General features: G+C 41.4%; 1 protein-coding gene across 3 annotated transcripts in view; it reads right to left on the reverse strand.

The window, feature by feature from the left end:
• SDK1 (sidekick cell adhesion molecule 1) overlaps positions 1-22,187 on the reverse strand; it is a 739,495-nt gene that overhangs the window by 40,581 nt on the left and 676,727 nt on the right. For all 3 annotated transcript variants that reach the window (XM_029057499.2, XM_029057498.2, XM_029057500.2), the window contains 4 exons: positions 12,695-12,810; positions 6,144-6,330; positions 3,334-3,471; positions 326-487 (listed from right to left, as the gene is read on the reverse strand). In XM_029057499.2, the coding sequence (XP_028913332.1) occupies positions 326-487; positions 3,334-3,471; positions 6,144-6,330; positions 12,695-12,810 (603 nt within the window). The remainder of the gene's footprint in view (positions 1-325; positions 488-3,333; positions 3,472-6,143; positions 6,331-12,694; positions 12,811-22,187) is intronic.

Here is a 22,187-nt window from a genome sequence, read left to right on the forward strand (position 1 = left end):
GCCCTTGGAGACTGAGTGGTTAAAAATAGAAGTTAAGGAAGGGAGGAGGGCAGGGGCGATGGTTTTAAGAAGGTGAGAGGGAATGGAGTCCGAGGCGCAGGTGGAGGGGGTGGCACTTGCGAGGAGGGAGGAGATCTCCTCTGAGGATACTGCAGGGAAGGATGGGAAAGTAGGGGAGGGGGTTGTTGGGGGGGAGGGGAGAGGCGGAGGGGTGACTTTGGGGAGCTCAGACCTGATCGTGTTGAAATACAGTGTGTCTCTGTTGTCGAGTTACCATGTTGCAGTTGACTAGAGGTACGTTACCTGATAATGGAGTTTCACTTACCCTCAGCTGGGCCGGCTGTGACGTTGGCTTGTAGTTCAGGCCCATAGGAAATGGTTCTGGCCTGCACTCTGAAGAAGTAGGTCACTCCTTTCGTAAGATCCCGCACCTTCAACCAGCGCTGCCAATTTCCTTTAATGTTCACAGTTACTACCTTGCTCACTCCTAGTACATCCATCCAGGATGAAAAGCAAAGAAAGGTCTCAATAGAGAGAAGCAATTGAGTGTAGTTTATTGGGCTGAGATAAGTAAAATTATCTTAGAGTTTACTAAGAAAGTATTTCTTACAATTAGCAGAAGTTTAAGTAGTGATAATAGCCAATTTTCAGCACAGATAAGCGTAATTAGAGTTTAAGCTTGATAAGTGGGTACTGACAAGAAAAAAACCTTACAACACAACTGGGAAATTATCAAGAGACTGCACATAACCTCACTAATTACAATGGGAAGGGAGGAGGAGGAAAACAAAGTGAATCAAAAGCTACTGAGCCTCCTGTGAGATTGCATTACTCTGCTATATGTCTTCAAGCTAGACACTTTATAAGATGTTTTTGGAGGAAAATTGTTTGTTTCCAGGCACCTACAAGAGTGAAACTGTGATTTCACCATTTCCTGTTATTTACATATTTCACTCCTGTTGTGTTGACTCATATACTAAAAGTATTTCAAAATTTACACATTTTGGGGAGATGTAAAAATCCATAACAAGGCTTAAAGCAGGAAAATATCAGTTGATACCTTTGTCTGTCACAAGTTTACAGATGGGATTTTGCTGGCAAGTTATCTTGAAGTGCAATTATTTTGCTTTTTCAAATTCCATCCTACTCCCCAGAGCAATAACACCGGACGCTTGGCGTTTCAGACTTCTCTCTCACCAGGAGGTAACAAATCTAGCCAGGCCTTTCCCATCACAAAGTGTCATCGTTTTATTTATTTAGCCGATTTTAAAACTGTGCCCTGCATTTCAAACCCTCAGGGAACAATCACATAAAAATACCTCTGTTTAACACATTTTAAGAAACATCAAAATAGCAACTGTTGAAAATACTGCTAAACCCTATGGAAAACTCAAAGATTCCCCGAACTGGCTAGATGACTAAATTGTGCTCATGCAGACAGAGTGAAATAGAGGACCAGTGAAACTGTCCATATAAATCAGGATCAAAGTTCCAAAACTGAAGAAAAACTTTGAACTGAATAATCCATTGTGAGATTTTCATTTATCAAATTCACAGGGTAAAAACTCAGCTCTGCACTTCACTTTGCTTGTGCAGATATGTTTTTGGGTAAACTCAGTGAGTAGTACGGGAAGCTTTTGCCTCACTACAAAGGGAGTCTCTGACTTGACTGGCTCTCCCAAGTAGAGTCACAGCCATCTCTGAACACCCTCTGTGTATAGCCCTAAGGCATTTTTTCCCCTTAGAATAATCCATTAGTTTATCTTTAACCTGGGTTCTTCTTAAATTTCCATGTCCTGCATTTGATTTTTGTCCTTATGACCTAGCTAGACAACACCACAGATGTGCTGTCACTTGTTTCTATACCACAGAATTTGATTGTAAAGCAAGTTTGCTAATTCTTTAAATGATTTACTTGGTATATGATATAGTGACTGGTATGTCCTCATAAAAGACAAAATCTCTCGGGCATCTCATCAACATAGGTAACAGGAGGACCTCAAAGTGCTATGTAACTGGTGCTAACCAAATTTTGGGGTTCAGTCATCCCCTCTCACACCCTCCTAGTCCAAATGGAGGACTTGACAGTGCTCTTAATAATTATGGTGCTTATTAAGCACTTATTATGTGTTAAGTACTGAGGTAGATACACGATTACCAGATCAGACACTGTCCCTTTTCCACATAGAGCTCACTATTTTATCTATTTTATCTCCATTCAACAGATGAGGAAAATAAGGCCCAGAAAAGTGAAGACATTTGTCCAACATCACACGAGACCAATGGCGGAGTTGGGAATACAGCCTGAGTCTCCTGACCTCTAGTCCAATGTCCTTTCCACTAGGCTACGCTGCCTTCCATGATGCACTTGTCACTCTTGGGCTTTCCTTTGAAAGCATTATATGCCCCATGCAATCCCAGGAAAATTCAACCAAAAATGTTAACCGCCTTTCTCCATTCAGAAAAGAAAATGCTACCGATCGGTATCCTTATTACTTATGGAAAGAGTTTAAAGTGAATCAGCAGAGGATGAAATGACTCCATCGGATCTAATTCTGCCAAATTAGACAGCCCGTTGGAAAACCAGCAAGCTCCCTTGAATAGAATCAATATTAATGATGCTGTCCCCAAACATTTTCATCTTTCTGAGCTCATCTTTAAAATAATTTTACATTTAATTTGAGAAAAAGAGCTCTCTTTCCCTGGTAGATTGCTTTCTACTTTAATATTTTTTTGGCTGGCAAGCACAATTAATCAGGCAGGATTATGTCTGGTGGGAGCTTTGACATGCCATTTGAAAACAGCACCCACAGATTTAAAACAAAAATCTATAAAATTGCCATTTAACATTTTTAGCATTTTTTTTACACAGCACTACACACCACGATCACACAAGCATCAACAGAGTGTACTGGATCTCTTACTCGCCATAGCAACAGTCTCAAAGAGACTGAGCACAGGATGTTTCGTAGTTATATGGCAGGAAATCTGATACAGTCCATGTGCAGAGATTAGAGTAGCACAGAAACACAAGTTTCCTAAACTCTGCATTAACAAAGAGAGTAATGAAGAAGAGCAGTAACTTCTTCTAGTACACAAAGACCTTTTGCAAAGCCAAGGACATGAACTGGAAAGAAGTTCTTACAGAATTTACAGAGAGCTTTTTCTAAGGCCAGAAGTACTAATGGTTATTCCTGTCACCTGTGGATTTTTAACATTAGGGAGACAGAAAGGGCAGAGGAGGAAAGTGTCTGAGTATTTGCATAAGGACAGCGATGATATGATACATACAATTGATTGATTGACAGGCATCTCCTCCAGTGACTGTCTTACCTTGGACAGGTGCTAGGGGTTCATAAACCACTCGATAACCCTGCAGGATTCCATTTGCTGCTGTCGGTTCTCCCCAGGAAACATTAAGGGTCGTGGAAGTAATTTCTGAGAATGCCAGGAAACTGGGAGCGTTAGGGGCTGAAAGAATGACAATTGCAGTGACTTTTATTAGGGATATTTCATGGGTCACTTTGGTATATACAAAATTCTAGGTAATGTAAAATTTGATTTATCATCCACTAAAGACTAAAAACCAGGAGATAACAGGATTTATTGATCAATGCAGAATCCCACATAATCAGGAATATAGACCATTCCAATTCAAATATAAAATCGTAAAATCTTCAAAAGCTTGAAGAAAAGAGGCTTGAAGAAGGAAATGACAATGATATAAAAATGAAAATGGATGAAAACAGAATAGGAAATGGGGGAAACTTCATTTCCTCAGGGCCCCTGGAGTGTTTCTGAGGGATTTTCGTTTTGCCTACTTTGAGTGGAAAGAAGGCCCACGAAGAAAGAATTATAACTAGATGAACTGCAAACAATTTAAAGGTTTTGTTGGCTACAGACTGGATGCCTATCCACATCTCTTCTCTGTTGAAGTGAGGATGGAAATCTCAAGAGAACAGATGGTCTCATATGAGTTCCAATATTCCTTGGTTCCCACTTGGACAAAATTATTACAAGAATGAATTGCCTGCTCTGTGACATGTTATTGTATTTCCCCTTCTGTCTGGAGAGGTAAAGGGAAATTAATCGAACCTCTTTGCAAGCCTTAAAGGACTAGGATATTACTTTCAGAAAAGGTTTTGATGGATTATATACATATATAGATACAGACATCTTCCTTGAGACTGAGCTCGACTCCTTAGAAGGAACTTTCTTCTCTCCTCTTCCCTTTTTTCTTCTTTTCTGGGGGAAGTGAGTACTTTCCTGTCAGGCATTCACTGAGCCAAATTCTTCTGGTTCTGTGTTAGGCTCCTTTAGAGTCTGCACTGACTTCTTCACATCATTAAGTTACTACTTAGCAAGTTGCTCCCTCAGTGTGGCAAATAGTACCCGTGAGACCTAAAGAGTTAATGCTGCTTCCCAAAGTGCTGAATTTCAAATTAAGGAATAGCTCAGACTCTAGGAAGATATCCCTAATTTTAAGCCTGCTTCTTTGAGAAGGAGCATTAACTCTTTAGGTCACTAGGGTACTATTACCTGCACTGAGGGAATAACTCACTGTAAAAATCCAATGTAGTTTTTTTCCTACAGTGTCTAATTAACTTAGGCATTCACTGAGCCAAATCGCTCTGGCAATTCTGGTCCCAAGAGGAAAGGACTCAGCTTCCCCCGACTCCCCTCTCAAAAAAAAAATGGTGAAGGAGAAGAGGAGGGAAGAAAAACAAGTTATGGAATATATTTCCTCAGAAAATAATAAGGGATTACTCTTTGAGGGGACTCACTTGGGAGACCATCAAACAGGCAAAGCACTGTAAGCCCCTTGAGGGCAGAGATCACATTTACCAACTCTACTGCGCTATGCTCACCCCATTGCTAAGTCCATTGCTCTGCACACAGACAGCACTCATTAAGTACTAGCGAATGATTACATTTTTAGGAACCAGGATCTATACTTATGAAGAAATCTAAAAATGATGACAATTTCAAGGAAGGGTTTAGAGCTAAAGCCTTCAATACTGCTGCCTAGTCAATCTCAACTGTCTTCAGTTTTACATTGGTAAATGGACTTTGCTTCACTGAAACATTAGTTTATGAACTAAAATTGAGTGGCAAAGCTGCCACCTATCTGAGAACTCTTCAAGTTCAAGAAGCATTATGTATTCTCCATCTAAGCAAATAAGAGCTTGTGGAGCTTGAGGTAGGCTGAAATACACACTGAATCATCTCAGTGGCAGTGTTTGTGTTCTCATTAGAAGACTACATTTTCTGTATTTTTGTATTCTGAATTTTCTGTAACCAGAATGTGCATGGTGCTCACTCATACTTAAGGCCAATCCAATTTGCTGTAGACTTGTAAGCTCGCTGTGGGCAGGGAACATATCTAACAGCTCTGTCATACTGAGCTTTCCCAAGTGCTTACGACAGTTTTCTGCCCACAGAAAATGCTCAAAAATATGATTCATCAATTGATTAATCTAACCCTTACAAGGAAAGCTCCATGTACATGACTGTGACATTTCTGAAACAACAGATCAGTGGTCCCACCCCAGGGCGTGTCAGGGAACCCTGATGCTGGCGTGTTCATGGGGACTGATTGGTTGCCTCTGGAACTCATCATATTGGTACTCAACTATTTGTGTGACTGGGGGTCTTTTTGCTTCTGGATCTCTTACTTCTTCTTCTCCCTCTGGGTGGTCTCAGAATCCAGACAGTGGAGCAGAGGGGAAGGAGGGTAATGAGCTGGAAACCACATATACCCTTAGGCTTGTAGAGAAGCACACCCAAGGTACAGATTTAATATTTTGTCTTCGTAGGCCTCACTTGAATTGTGTTAAAATAACTCTTGTCCACTCATTTTAATTAAAGAGTAGGGCTGCGATGACCATCAAACAGCAAAGAGAATATGCTCAGATTATTTAAAGAGATTGGGAGTTAATAGTTTTAAGAGGTGAGAAAGGACAGCTGCAGATAGAAAGGGTGGAATTAAAGAATAGGTGGAAGGCTCTTCAAGCCTTAGACGTCTACATTCATAGATGCGAATCCCACATTACTGTGGAAGGAGGGAAACCTCAGTTATACAATATGCTTCCAAACCCATTCAGCCCAACTGCCTTTTTGTTAGATCGGAAACCATCTCCTACCGGCCTGATATGTCGTCCCCAGCCTGGGGCTGCTTTTCGGTCCATCCCCTGCTGCATTGAAGGCCGATATGCTAACCAAGTATTTGGTATGGCTGGTCAGGTTTTTCAGTTTGATTGTTGTCTCTGGGAGGAAAAGAACCTTTATTTTTTCTGTCGTGTTAGAGTTGTCCTCTTCCTGGTAATAAATCTATTGAGAAGAGAAAAATCATGAAAGGTGGAGTCTGAGGAGGGTGAGCTCATTAGAATAATAGTTCCCATTAAGGCCGTCATCTTCCGCTATCACTGAGACAGCAAGGGTGACACTCACACTGTGGGCCAGATCTCTGGCCAACAAACAGTGACTCTCCCCGACTTCACAGATTTATCGAAGGCATATCTCCTCCAAGAGGTCTTTCCTAAGCCCTCATTTGTCTTCCACTCCCTTCTGTGTTACCCTGACTTGCTCCCTTTATTCATTCTGCCACCCTTTATTCATTCAGCCTCCCAAGCCCCATATCTGTAATCTATTTATTTTTATTAATGTATGTGTCCCTCTGGACTATAAGTTGGTTGTGGGCAAGGAATATGTCTGTTTACTGTTGTATTGTACTCTCCCCAGAGCTTAGTACAATGCTCTGCACAGAGTAAGCACTCAATAAATACTGACTGACTGAAGACAGGGAGCCAGGCAAGCAGAAGAGACAGCTTCTTACATCATCAGCATCATCTTATCTTCCTCTGTTGCTCCTTCAGGTCATTAGAAGGAGAGGAAGGCCAAGGGACTTTGGTTGTGCACTGGAATCTAAATTGTTTCTCCAACTACAATTGACTAGCTGGTAGATTTGTTGCACCCAAAACTCAACCTGATCCCCTGAATAACAACAGCTCAGACCCAGAGAGAGTCTATTTTCAGGGTGGATGTGTGTGAGTGTAACTACATCTATCTTTTCTCTGTTCTCAGTGTTGACAGTGAGCTAGAACTGGAAAGACACAGGCAATGAACAACTCATTCCACACCAAACACAAAAAGACTATCCTTTGTTGTTCTGGATGTAATTCTCCTTTGCAGCATCTGTTACCGTTTGCAAATACACCTCTGCACGTGTTTGTGTATGACCATCTATCTGCTCTTCATTCTCTACTGATGACAGTGAGATAGAACTGGAAAGACATGTGCAGTGGACAATTCATTCTGCACTGTGCAAACAAAAAAAAATATATTCTTTGCTGTCCTGGATGCAGTTCTCACTTGCAGCATCTGTTACCATTAGCAAATCTGCTCCTGGAAGGCTCCACTCAAAGAGAGATGCCCCCCCCCGCTTCAGATGCTACATCCCAATCTGGCCAGATTGCTCAAGTGCTGTAGTTGTCTAATGAAATGGTTCCAGAAGCCACAGATGCCTTCTGAGTGGTTCAGGTCTTTCGCTGTGTAGAAGATTGGAAACTATTACAGTTTTTGGTCTTCAATTAGTTATAAGGCATCAATCAGTGATAATTTTTTGAATGTTTATTCTGTGCAGAGCACAGTAATAAGAATTTGGGAGAGCAGGATAGACTAAATAGTCACAAACTCTGTCCTCAAGGAACTTACAATGTAATGGGGGGGTACAGGCAAAAAATAAATAACAGAGAGCAGAAGCAACTGAGTATAAAGATTTGTACATATGTATGCTATGAGTGGGGTAGGGTGAATAGGTGCTCAGGGGATACAGATTCAAAACTCCAAGGCGACATATTAGGGAAGGAAAGTAGAATGTAGAGATGAGAGATCAGTGTGAAGGGCTTCCTGGAAAATATATAATTATATTAGGGCTTCGAAGATGGAGGCAGTAGAGATCTGGGGGATGTGACAGGAGAGGGAAATCAAGGCGGAACGGAAAGCAAAAAGATTTCTATTCTTGCCAAGTTGTGAGGAGCGGCATGGCTTAGTGGATAGAGCACGGGCCTGGGAGTCAGAATGACCTGGGTTCTAATCCTGGCTTTGCCACTCATCTGTTTTATGGCATTGGGTAAGTCACTTCACTTCTCTGTGCCTCTGTTCCTCATCTGTAAAATGGGGATTAAGATTGTGAGCCCTATTGTGGGTCAGGGACTAAATCCAATCAGATTATTTTGTATCTATCCCAGCACTGAGAACAGTGTCTGGCACATAGTAAGAGCTTAACAGATACCACAATTATTATTATTATTGTCATTATTATCATCTCCATTTGCTATTTCTTTATCTACCTGCATTTTTATGGCTAGTGTATTGTCTTGGTAGCAGAATCTGGTGACCAGATTCAACTCTGTATTGCTGATGAAACTAATTATGGCTAGGATTTCAATGTTGCAGATATGCAAAACTTCAATCTCCTTTGGCATATTTCATCCTGAAATACTCTGCAAAGTGGTCCTTAATCATCATTTTCTTATTTTGTTTGTGCTTTCAGAGCACAGCCAACAGCATCCAGTAGCTTCCTGGAGAGTTCTCAAGGACTTTCAATGATTCTTGTAGATTGTTGAGTGAAGAGTCTTCCAGTAGATTGGAAGTGTAATCTGATGCTAGGTCCCCTGTGTGTACTCAATCTCGGCAATGAAAAACGGATTGAACAGAACGGAACTTATTTCAGAACACTGCTTTCACTTCACTGGTAGAGGAGCTAATATCAGATGGGACATCATCCAGTTTGATTTGATTGATCATACTGTTGGATTTAAAGTACTGGAATCTTCAATAGTGCCACATTGCCTTACCACCTATGAGAGTCTCAATGTGCTAAAGTCAAACTGTTTCATAAAGATGATGAATTCACTACTGATATCTTGGAAAGCTGCCCTCTATCATGCTTCTTTAAACTGTCCATCAAATAGCCTGGTTTCGCTCAAGGCTGTCATGTCAACAGCATCGGCCAATAGACGATCCGTTCAAGACCACTGGCTTAGTGGAAAGAGCATGGGCTTGGGAGTCAGAGGTCATAGGTTCTAATACTGGCTCCACCACTGGTCAGCAGTGTGACTTTGGGCAAGTCACTTAACTTCTCTGTGCCTCAGTTACCTCATCTGTAAAATGGGGATTAAGACTGTGAGCCCCACGTGGGACAACCTTATTACTGTGTATCTACCCCAGTGCTTCGAACAGTGCTTGACACATAGTAAGCACTTAGCAAATGCCATCATTATTACTTTTATTATTACCGACTTCCATTTTGTCCATTTTGGGCAGATTCTGAGCATCCCGAGTTTCCAAGGAGAAATGATTATTTTCTTGAAATCTGTTAGATTTCAATTGTATAGGCACACTCTTCTTGAGTTAGGCAGGGATTTTTAGGGCATCTGTGATAGGTCCTTCCTCATTTAGGTTGAGTGATGTATTTTTAAATAGGGATGTTCAGATCTCGGGGTGCTGCTGAACTCAGATAAAGTTTATTCAATGTTTGAACAACCAATATCCTGAGCTACTTAGTTGCATAGATTTTGATTTCTCCAGGAAAGATTGGTAGAACAATCTTTCAGTATGCTTGTGGCCTCTGTCCTGATAGCTGGGTGAAGGAAATACTCCAGTGGGAGTGAAGTCACAGCTACTATCACGAGATCAGGGCTGTCTTGAGCCCCATGTGGGACAGGGGTTGTGTCCAACCTGATTATCTTGTATCTACCTCAGCGCTTATTACACTACTTGGCACATAATAAGTGCTTAATAAATACCATAACAATCTATCTAAAACATAGATATAAAATAAGCTCTCTACTTGATTCCCATCTCATCCCAGGAATGACATATTGGCCTATTATCAATACAGCCCAAAGGAAGTTAGTATTTGTGAGTTGTTCCTTAGCATCTGATTAAGATTGTGCTATGTGAGAAGGTGTTAGGATGATGGGGGAGGAAAAGGCATCTTCCAAGTGCTCAGTACAGGGCTCTACACATAGTAATTGCTCAATGAATACCATTGATGATGATGATCTTTATTAGAGTTAGATATGAGATGAAGGCCAAGAGTGTGTTTGTCTGTGTAGGTATATGCAGGTTTGAAGATGGCACTATTGATAAAATTTGATCACTGTTGTGCAAACAGCTGTTTGTCCCTTCTACGTGGCCTATGTCTCAGTATTGCCCCATGCTGCTCTATTGCATCTGTTACCAATAAGCCACTACTAAAAGATACTTACCCCATTTCTAAGTGCTGCTCATTGGTCCGGTCTGTCTTCTGCTATTGTCTCCCAATTGTCCCCGGCTCTGCCACATCACTGGAGGTTTTGCTTCAATCATTCATTCATTCAATAGTATTTATTGAGCACTTACTATGTGCAGAGCACTGTACTAAGCGCTTGGAATGTACAAATCGGTAACAGATAAAGTCCCTGCCCTTTGATGGGCTTTCAGTCATTGTGACTGTAAAGCATTTCTTCATTCCACCCTGTTCACAATTAGTTATTCCACGAAAATAGCTTAATTTCTTCTCTACCATCGGGTCCGTTGGAAAAGACCAAAGCTTAACTCCAAAGAAGAAAGATTCTGAGAGAGCTGAAGAGGTCACCTCTAGAGCAGGTGCCAAATTTTTCCCAGACTACAAAGACTGAAACAGTGCTTCAAAAAGCCAATAATTCTAGCCCAAACAGTAAAAGATGCCAATCTAAAGATCTACCTTGGCTCCATGAATGGAAACACAAGCCAAACCACCTAAGTGGCCTACCTATATATCAAAGGAAACAGCCAAGAAAATATGCCAGAAAATTCTCATTGGTTTGTCTTTTCTCAGTGGTGGAAACAGAGAAGAAGCAGAGTCAGAAGGAGTAACACAGACAGGTACTGGCAAGCCAAGACTACTGGTTTCCATTCTCACAGATGCAGCCCACCTTTCCCTCCTTAAACTAACCAAACATGGCTCTTCCACAAGAAGGTGCCGCTAACTCCAAATCAAAACTCAATGACTTTATCAATAAGCAAATAAGCAATGTATTTTACAACAGCACTTTTCCTCACGACTCAAAGCTCAAAGTGCTTTATGGTGTGTATTACTTCATTCATCATCTAAATAGCCCTGAAGGGAAGGATTACTTTTCACAAAACACATAGAAATCACTTTAAAATTAATATTTAATTGGCTGATAAATGGAGGCTCTGTTGCAGAAAGGAAATTTACAAAAGGAGGAAATTACCTCATTTTCCAGACTCTATATTAAGGTGGAATACATATTGAATTGCCTTAATTTCTCTTTTCTATCCTTCATTTTAAGGTAAGATGACCTTGAGTATCACTGCTAGAATGAAAATCAGGAGCCTTAGCTTGTCAGTACCTGTCTGAGTTACTGTCTCTGCCTCTGCCTTTTGTCTGTTTCCATCAGCGAGAAAAGTCAAACCAATAATACATAGGGGTGGGTCTATATCCAGTGGACTCCAAACTCTTAGAGAATGTTTTCGGCAACAGTCTTCCACATTAGCGCTGTCCCTTCCAGAGGGGCTTTATTGATCAGTTAATCAAATTAACTGACAGAGTTAACAGCAACTCAGATACACAATTCTCCTAATGCAAGCACAGACCACTTAGCCTTCCAGAAGGACTTTGAGATACTGCAGAATAGTTAAATAGATCCCCAAATCCCTCTGGGAAACCAGGAAGTTGTAGGAGAGGTGGAGTTTACTTGGAACAGATTTGGACATAACCCACTGATACAGGGAGCCTAGCAGCCCTATTAAAAGTTCAGAGAGAGTTTGGGGAGTTTGTCCAGTTGCAGCCCCTCAAACCCCATCCCTACCCCGGGCTGTTTCCAATAACAAATCCATGAAGTCAAAGTTCAAATTTAAGGAGAAAAATGATGATCTTAAACACCAAAAGATTCCAGAGGTTTGGGACTTTCCTGGAAAGTCTTGAATTCCCCCAAGACCCCAAATGAAAGCAATTAGAAGGTACCTCATACTGATTTTCAGTGATGTCATGCTCTCTGAGTTGCCCATTTTTAAATTTGAAACAATTATATAGGTTTTCTGGGACCTTGTCCTGTTTGGGTTAAACAAAAGCAGTTCTGTCCGTCCAGATGAAGTTGATAGTCTGGGATCCATGAATACTATTCTAGGAAGGTTCTCCAAAGTATTGAAATGCCTCAGAATTGGCAAGATCCCAGCTAAACTCTTCAACCTACCTTGCACATGCTGAGTCTCAGCTGTTCTTGCTCACTTCAAATGCTTGTTCTTCTAAATCTAGGGTGGAAAATGCTTACTACAGGCTCAGTTCTGGGGATTTATAGTATGGGAATGCTGGGATTCAGCCCCAGACTTGGAACACATTAGGGATGTGCTCACAATAGCCATATCCATTTGTCCTAATCCTTTCGGAATTCTATTTTTATTTAGAGCCTTTTTTCCTTTTAATTTTTACCCCACTTCAAAATGTGGCTAGACCAAGTGCTCTGTTACTTAAACATATGCACTAAATTAAGTGGTGAATCCTCAACAACATCCCAAGAGATAGTGGAACAATTTACCAATTTACCAATGAGGAAGCAGGTGAAATCTGGAGTGGACTAGCTTAATCATCTTTATAGCACAAAAGAATGTGAAACAGAACAAGGATAGAAAAATGAGGTCTTGCCTTATAGCCTTGTATGTTCCCATTCTGACTCTCCAAGGGAGGTGGGTCCCAGGTTATCTCTAGCTGGCTTGCTGTAAGAGTGTTCACTTGGACGTTCAGTGGGGCCATTGCTGGAGCTGGAAAATGAGCAGAAAATAAAGAATATGAATGGAGGAATGGAACCAGAGTCAAAGTCGTATTGCTAATCTTCCATGTGTCAAAAGAATTAGGCTATTATGAGTTTACACTACAAGTGGCACTCGAACATTAGCTCTGAAACCAAATTTATGAAAGTTTCAAATAAACTCAGAATCGCTGCAGAAATGGTACCAGTTCTATTGCTCTTAATGAAGAGGGTGTTGTCTACCCTATCTAAAGTGAATCAGGATCCAGTCAAACAAGCAAATTTATTCTCCCAGAGAAAATTGTTTAAACTACAGATGTGAGCATTTTCAGGTAGATAACAAAATCAGTGATTCAAAATTTCCCCTTGACTGTAATTTTTGTTTCTAACCAATTTCAGATGACAAATAATATGAGATGTTTTTCGATATGCCCCCTCTTTATTAGAGTGGCCATTCATCCAGCTTTACACCAGTTTGGTTTACAGTTGCACTGTCTCATTTGATACTGATGTGGCAAGGGACATTTTTATGTCCCATATTTTTATCTTAAGTGCTCACCCCACCTTGGTTCTGGTAGTCAAGTACTATTTACAGGGATCTAGGAATTCAATGAATGGCTCTGCAGCAAAGTGTGTGTGTGTATGTGTGTGTGTGTATGTGTGTTTGTGGGGGCGGTCAGGGGAACCACGGGCAACAAGCTGTAGCTTCTGTGGATTTTCACAAACGATCTTTTCATTTGGCTTTACTTTCCACCACTGCATAAATTATAAGACTATATCTGCTGCCTCTGGCCCGACAAAGGCATTTCTGGTATTCTTAAGTGATACAAGTGGGCCACCCTACCCTCTGTATCCAAAAGGGGTCACAGGTATATTGTGTTCTCTTCAATGTAGTTACATTTTCTACAAAAGAAGAGGTGATGGAATAAAATCATTTCATTATCCTTTCAAAACGCAAGTTGAACACAAAAGTAAAGATTAGAGTTTTAAGACTTTGTTTTCAGTCCATTTTAAAAACTACATGACTCCTACGATCTGCTCTTTGGGTTTAATGCTTGATATTTTTACTGTTTCCTTTTTTTCTTCTTTTCTCATTCTGGGCCTTATGGGGCACAGCACATCTGGGACACACTTTCTTTCCTCTATTCCCCTCTAAACTGTAAGCTCACTGTGGGCAGGGAACATGTCTACCAACTCTGTTGTATTGTTCTCTCCCAAAGTGCTGAGCACAGTGCTCTGCACACGATAAGCACTTAATAAACACCACTGTTTGATTGATTTCCTTGATGCCCAGATGAAATGCACTCGTGAGTAAATGATCACACAAATGGAGTGTGTACATTCCTCTTGTGTTGGCGTCCTGCAGGGGTTTAGGCCATCCATGTCCACCTTACCAAAGTGCCATCTAAGCTCACATCTCCTCACCAGCTTTTGGAATGGGAAAAGAAAGGCAGAGCATTAATAGTAGCACTTCTCCCCTTACTTGGAGAGGAGTGGCTACCGCAGCTTCTGTCCGCAGTGTTCATGAGAACGCCTATTAATTCTGTGCCTGTTTATAGACTGTAAATCGAGGCGATAAAACATTCACTATTCAAAGGAGATAGCCCTGCTTATCTATTTCCTGGAGAGAATGACCTTCATAAGTCACTCTTCCCCCCACCCCTTTTCACTTGCCCCTCCAGGGTTGTAAAATAAAATAGTAATTAACACCCACTCAGTCTGACACCAACTATTTATTTTGTTCTAACTGTGTGGTTTCCATATTATCACTGCCCACCCGGCCGTTAATGGAAATGTTAATAACCAGCGCCAGGTTGTTGTGACAGATGCTTGGGCTCATTATCAGAAATTCTTATTTACCGCTCCATTAAACAACAGAATCGTACAAAAAAACAATTCAATCAAAACTAACTGGAGGAATTTTAACAGCCACATTAATAATCCAAAACATAAATAAAGTTAATGTCTTTTGCATGTTTGCCATCGGCAGCTCTATCGCAAAATTACTGTTGTACAATTAAAATTTGAAAGGCAAAATTGAGCAGAGCCATTATCCTGGTACTCAGTTAAAACTGGGCATTATTTTTTCTAAAGTTCCTTTTCAATGACACTGTCAAAGTCCTAAGAGGTCTCGGGTAAGTAAAACAAGAACTGGACTTGCTTGGCGAAGTGAAGCTATACGACTGCAGAATCGGCCCCTTTCATTTGCACATGGAAAATTCTAGTGCAGGGTTGCCATGATGTTTTCATTCAGGACAGCACTTGGCACCTTTCAGACATGGCGAGCGCCTTCTGGGGCAGGGTCCATCTGATCTGATCATTCATTCATTCAATAGCATGTATTGAGAGCTTATTATGTGCACAGCACTGTACTAACCGCTTGGAATGTACAATTCGGCAACAGATAGAGACAATCCCTGCCCAGTGAATGGGCTCACAGTCTAATCGGGGGAGACAGACAAAAACAAGACAACATAATCACGATAAATATTGCAGCTACCCCAGAGCTTAGCACAATGCTTAGGACTTACTAAGTGTTTAATAAGTATCATCACTATCTGATTAAGGGAAATGTCCCAGTAGTTGTACAGTGTCCAATTACATTACAGAATATTTCAATATATAATACCTGGAGTAACTAGGACTTTCTGATGCTGGTATCTGGGCATGTTGGCGGGGTGTTGGGGGTAGTCAGGTGCAATCATTGGTATTTACTGGGTACTTACTGTGTTCACAGCACAGCACTAAGTGATTGGGAAAGTAATAATAATAATAATAGTTAAAACACTTATGTGGCAAGCACTATTTTAAGTGCTGCGGTAGATACAAGCTTATAAGGTTGGATAAACTCTGTTTCTCTCAGGCTCAATAATCTAAGTGGGAGAAAGAACAAGTATTGAATTCATATTTTACAGATGAGGAAACTGAGGCACAAAAATTAAGTGACTTTCCCAGAGTCACACAACAGGCAAGTGGCAGAGCCAGAATTAGAACCCAGGTCCTCTAACTTTCAGGTCCGGGCTCTTTCCACTAAGCCATGCTGCTTCTCTTTCCTCTGGCCTCAGCTAGAAACTTTTCTACTTCCCCGATCCATTAGATTACTCTTCCCTGAATCTTCTCCAGCTCTACTTTACCCTTCTTGAGATATGGAGACAAGAGCTGTGCACTGTATTCCCGGCATGGAAGTACGATGGTACATCCAGCCACCATTACATTGTTTATTTTTTCCTTCCTAGCTTCTATCTCTCTTTTCCTTCCTTCTCCCATCTCTTTCCTTCCTTCTATCTTCTCTCTCCTCCTCCTCCCATCTATCTTTTCCCTTCCTCCTACTCCCATCTTCCCATCCATCTCTCTCTATCTTTATCTCCTTACCCCTTCACTCTTCTATCAATCTTCCTTCCTTTTCCTATCTATCTATGGGTAATCTATCTTTCACCACAGATAAGGCAGAAAATGGATAAAGCAAAAGAGACAAAGTTCGTCTGACTTTTAGGTCTTTTTTTTTAAAATCTAAACCAGAATGGTCTAGTGGAAAGGTCACTGGCCCAGGAGTCAGAGGACCTGGGTTTTAATTCTGACTCTGCCACCTGCTTGCTGTGTGACCTTGGACAAATCACTTCGCTTGTCTGTTCCTCAATCTCCTCCTCTGAAAAATGGGCATTCCAAACCTGTTCTCCCTTCTCTTTAGATTATGAGCCCCACGGGGAACTGGGATTCTGTCCAATAGGATTATCTTGGGTCTGCCCCGGTGCTCTGGACATAGTAAACCCTAAACAAATACCATAATTATTATTATCCCAAAGTGAAAAGTCATGCCTGTCCTCAATGGCTCTTTGCCACCTGCTTTCAAACACGCTCAGGAAACTACTAATCGAAGGGGTCATTTTGACTTGCCTTTGGCCAGCACTGCTTCATCATGGTCACCAAAGCAAGAAGACTGCTTCACTTCTCTCACCTTCCCAGTGGCTTTCACCCCATATCATAGGGAAAAATTTTCATATATTTTGCATCACTCTGAAGTCACTCCTTTCTACCTTCCCCAAATAATAGTGCTTTTGATCCTTCTTCCACCATTCTTTCCCATCTATTGTCTCATTCGGTTCCACGTCAACCTAGAGAGACCAGGAGGCTGAGGCAAGAATCACAGTAATTTTATAGGTAAGGAAGCCGAGTGCCTGGATCTGGTTCCAACACAAACTCAAACAATGCCCAGGACGCAGAATCCTGACACCCAATCCAGGGCCCTAACCCATGAGAAATTGAGCCTTTCCTGGGAGGTTTAGTTTGTTTGTTTATGGGGTATTTTTTAAGCACTTGCTATGTGCCGGGCACTGTTCTAAGCCCTGGGGAAGATACAGGTTAATCAGGTTGGACACAGTCCCGGTCCCATGGGCAGCTCACAGTCTCAATCCTCATTTTACAGATGAGGTAACTGGGGCACAGAGAAGTGAAATGACTTGCCCAAGGTCACACAGCAGACAAGTGGCAGAGCCGGGATTAGAACCCAGGTCCTTCTGACTCCAAAGCCAATGTTCTAGCCACTAGGCCATGTTGCTAGCCCTTCCTACGCTCCAGGTAGGTGGCTGCTACCCAATCTTGGTAGGAATAAAGACCCTCTGCAATTTCTAGTTGGACCCAGAAGTACCATACCACTGCCCAAAGCTCCCCCCGGCTAACAGCTGGTTCACTGTGAGTAGGGAAGTATCTGTTTATTGTTACACTGTACTCTCCCAAGTGCTTAATACAGTGCTTTGCACACAGTAAGCACTCAATAAATATGTTTGAAGGTACTGAATGAAGCTGGCAAAGTAACAGGACTGGAGCAATGTCATCTTGTGACAGGGCTGGTGTATAATGAACTCTTTGGTGAAAGCAAGCAAATCAGGTTGGACACAGTCCACGTCCCACATGGGGCTCACGGTCTTAATCCCCATTTTACAAATGAGGTAAATGAGACACAGAGAAGAGAAGTGACTTGCCTAAGCTCATCAGAATTAGAACCCAGGTCCTCTTGACTCCCAGGCCCGCCCTCTACCCACTAGGCCACACTACTTCTCCCTACCCTGTTTCTGTCCAACCCTAGCTCCTGTCTGCTTCTCTTCCCTAGGGGACTACCACACAGTCAGAACACTCCTGCCAGCTGTTAACTGGGCAAGTCAAATGCAATTGATTTTCTTGCTGAGAAAACAGGAAGAACATTAGACTTTTAAAAAAAAAAAAACCTTGTCAAAATGTTGGGCTTCAGTGATATGTCCAGAGGATCCCACAAAAACACTGTGCCTCTTTAAGAAATATGAATGGAGAGCAAAGTTTACTTTATTTCAGGAAGGATTCCCTCCTTGAATCATGAAACTCCTGGATCTCACGAACTGACAACAGAGCTGTGCTCTACGGAAGGCACTGCTCTTACAATCCAAAATGTAGTTCTTGTTCAACGTAAAACATGTTAAGTTTAGAAACTAATAGAGTGGTTGATGAGTCATTATCTTTTTGTTTGATTACTCTCAGGTTTGTCACTGGGCAAAGAACCCACATAACTTGAAATGCCTTTTCAAATCCATGAAACTATTAAAAAAACTAAACCCCCACTTAAACTCTGTCCATTATCACTGAGTTTGTGAATAAACAGCTTTCAAAGGTGAGCAGAGAAAATTCAAGGTTCATAGCTTGTGATCTCTCCTACCACATGAGCCATTCCATTATTGAGGCTGTATTAGCCGCAATTCTCAGTCCACAAATTGTTCATATTCCCTCAGGAGTGGGAGAAACTTGGACATTTGAGATATTTCACTCAGGTCTTGCAAGACAACTGACTGTAAATGATTTGCTTAGAAAACATATTTTTCCTTTAAGATCTCAAGCATTTAGTCTCTTGGGTTCTTTAGAAAGGAGGCACTATATGAGTCCAGTTTTTAGAAAATACCTCAATCTGAACTTTTAATCAACGTTTGCTGGGACTAAAGAACTCTACTTAAAATCAGACAAATGGAAACAGAGAGCAGACTGAACCGCATCTACCAAAACAACGCTGAAGAGATAGAAACCCAATAAGCCAGGGGGCGGAGAGGGGGAGAGGAAGGCTTCAGTATTTAAACAATTTCTGTTTTGTTCAGTTTTATTAAAAAGAATAGCTATTTACATGTTAGGACTGCATCAGGTCTGAATAAAAATTGTTATAAAAATAATATGTTAAAAATGAAAAAACCCTTCTCTGGACACCTCTGCACCACCCAGCAATTACTCCATCTCCCTCCTCCCAATCCTGTCCAAACTCCATAAATGCCTCCCATTCCTCTCTCACCAACTCCCTTCTTGACCCTCTACCATCCAGTTTCCACCTCCAGCTCTCCAGGAAGACTGTTCTTTCCAACTTCACCAATGACTTCCTTTTTGTTCAGTCTGACTCCACATGGTCCCAATCCTTCTTGATTTTTCACCTGTCTTGGATGATATGGATCATTCCTTTCTCCTGGATACACCATCAAACCTTGATATTTCTTAAATTGTATCATTTCCTCCTGGCCCTCCTTACCTCTTTGGCTGATCCGTCTCTATCTCTTTTGCCAGCTCTTCCTTCTTCTTCTATTTCTCCTACACTAGAGTGGCTCAGTGGAAAGAGCATGGGCTTTGGAGTCAGAGGTCATGAGTTCAAATCCCAGTCTGCCACTTGTCAGCTGTGTGACTGTGGGCAAGTCATTTAACTTCTCTGTGCCTCAGTTACCTCATCTGTAAAATGGGGATTAAGACTGTGAGCCCCACGTGGGACAACCTGATTCCCCTGTGTCTACCCCAGCACTTAGAACAGTGCTCTGCACATAGTAAGTGCTTAACAAATACCAACATTATTATTATTATTTTTACACTAACTCTTTAGGGACGCTCACCTGAACCTCCCTCTATACCCTATAAGCTCACTGTGGGCAGAGAATGTGCCTACCAACTCTGTTATACTGTGCTCTTAGAAGCTCATAGTACAGTACTCTGCACATAGTAAGCGCTCAGTAAATACAATTGATTGATTCCTCCCATGACTTCAAGTACCATCTTTATATGGATGACTCCCAAATAGAAGAAGACATGACTCCTGCTCTCGAGGAACTACCAATCTAGTGGAGGAGACATACAAAATAACTTACAAAAGTAGAGTTTTTAAAACTGTACAAAAGTGCAGCAAGAAGTAGAGAGAGCAGAAGGACTAAGGAGAAGCAAAAGGAGAAGATGCAAAAGTGTTAAGATGAGAGTAAGACGGATGTTATCTGAAGAGAAGAAAATTATTAGTCGGAAAAGCCTTCTGCAGTAGGTAGGACTTAAGAAGGATTTTAAAGATCAAGAGAACTGTAGTCCAGCAGATTTGAAAAGTGAAGGAGTTCCAGGCAGGAGGAAGGTTTGAGCTTGGGGTTGGATGGAGGAGATTTGAGAACAAGGCGCAGTGAGGTGAATTTGAGAGGAATGGAGAGTGCTAGCTGGACTGCAGTAGGAGAAAAGAGTGGATATTAAAGACAGCTGATGGAATGCCTTAAAGCTAGTAGTTAGAAGTTTGCTAAAAAAAAAAAAAGATGACTGGGTAACTACTTTTCGTAGTAACCGTATTTACTAAGTGCTTACTGTATGCAAATCTCCATATTAAATCCTGGGAGAGAATACACAGGTGGGAATTGGACATGGTCCCTGTCCCTTAGGGGCTCATACCAGAGGGTGCTGAGGAGTGGAAATGATCCCAGTATCTTTTAGCAAATACCCACACAATCTCAAATCAATTATGGATAGATATGTATGAGATAATGAGCTTAATGTATTAGATAATAACCTTTCCCATATAAAACTATCCTTTCATCTACAGTTTGTTGAAGGACCTTTTTCTAAGAAGCGCTGGTGAGTGATTTCCACTTTTGAAGCAATCTGGAAGTTTTTGAAATTCAGTGTCATGGTTTGTCCTAGTCATCTCTACCCTAGTGACAGTTGCTATGACACTTTATAGGCATTCTGACTGATTTTGTACCTCTGTCCTAGAAAATGTTACTGCTGCTGTTAGATTTGTTCATATTACTGCAAGACTAGTATCTCCTCCTTTTCAGATCATTTCATTTTCTTCTGGGCAAATATTGATTTTTTTTCCCCACCATTGAATTTCACAGAGTTTTTGAAATTAACATGAATACCTTATTCACTGGTATCTTACCTCATCTCTTTCCAGGTAGCGGGACCTTCCTGGTTTTTGATTTTTAAATGCCGCATTAAAGGCAGTGGATGGAATGAAAGACAAATTACCATAATGTCCTAAAATTTTCTAGCCTAGAGTGACAGAGTAGGAAGATTTTGTGTATGAGCAGGGGACATATCTACTGACTACTCTGTATTGTATTCTCCCAAGTGCTTAAGTCAGAGCTCTGCACACAGTAGGAACTCAATAAATACCATTGATTGATCCGTGTTTAGAACCTGGAAGTTATTCCCTGCTCAACTATGGTGCTTCCTGTTGTACTTTCCCTACAGCTTCATATAGGTCATAGCACCCATCTGGCACTCAATAAATTATACTACCAATTAATCAATAACATTTACTGAGCACCTATTGTGCAGAGCGGTATACTAGGTGCTTGGGAGAGTACCACATATTGTTGTAATAATAATGTTGGTATTTGTTAAGCGCTTACTATGTGCAGAGCACTGTTCTAAGCGCTGGGGGAGATACAGGGTCATCAGCGCTTACTACAGTGATCTGCACACAGTAAGTGCTCAATAAATCTGATTGAATGAATGAGTTAACAGAATCAACTGTTGTCACCAAAGAGCTTACAGTCTAGCAAGAGAGACACATGCTGAAAAAAATTGACAGATAGCACGAAGAAGTAGACAGGAGTTAGAGTTGCCGTTTGATGTAAGTCAATGTAACCAAAAATGCTATGGGAGGTTGTGAGTAATAATAATAATAATAATAATAATGGTATTTGTTAAGTGCTAACTATGGGCCAAGCACTGTTCTAAGCACTGGGGTAGATACAAGGTAATCAGGTTATCCCACATACGGCTCACAGTCTTCATCCCCATTTTACAGATGAGGTATCTGAGGCACAGAGAAGTTAAGTGACTTGCCCAAGGTCACACAGCTGACAACCGACGGAGCCAGGATTAGAACCCATGACATCTGACTCCCAATCCCGGGCTCTTTCCCCTGAGCTAAATGTGGCCCAGAATGAGGAAGTGCTGAAGATGGGAAGGGAAAGGTGTGAGCAAGTGGTTGGAAGCAGGAGAGATGAAAATGAGGCACAGAGAGAGAGGGTTGACTAGGTAGGAATGAAGGAGTTGAGCTGGGGGAAATGGAAGAAAAGAGTGGATAAGTAGGAGTTCCTTAGTACATTGCAATGCAATCAGTAGGTGTTCGATAAATAC

The sequence above is a fragment of the Ornithorhynchus anatinus genome, chromosome 2 (genome assembly GCF_004115215.2).
Source record: "Ornithorhynchus anatinus isolate Pmale09 chromosome 2, mOrnAna1.pri.v4, whole genome shotgun sequence".
In the NCBI taxonomy this organism is placed as follows: Eukaryota; Metazoa; Chordata; class Mammalia; order Monotremata; family Ornithorhynchidae; genus Ornithorhynchus; species Ornithorhynchus anatinus.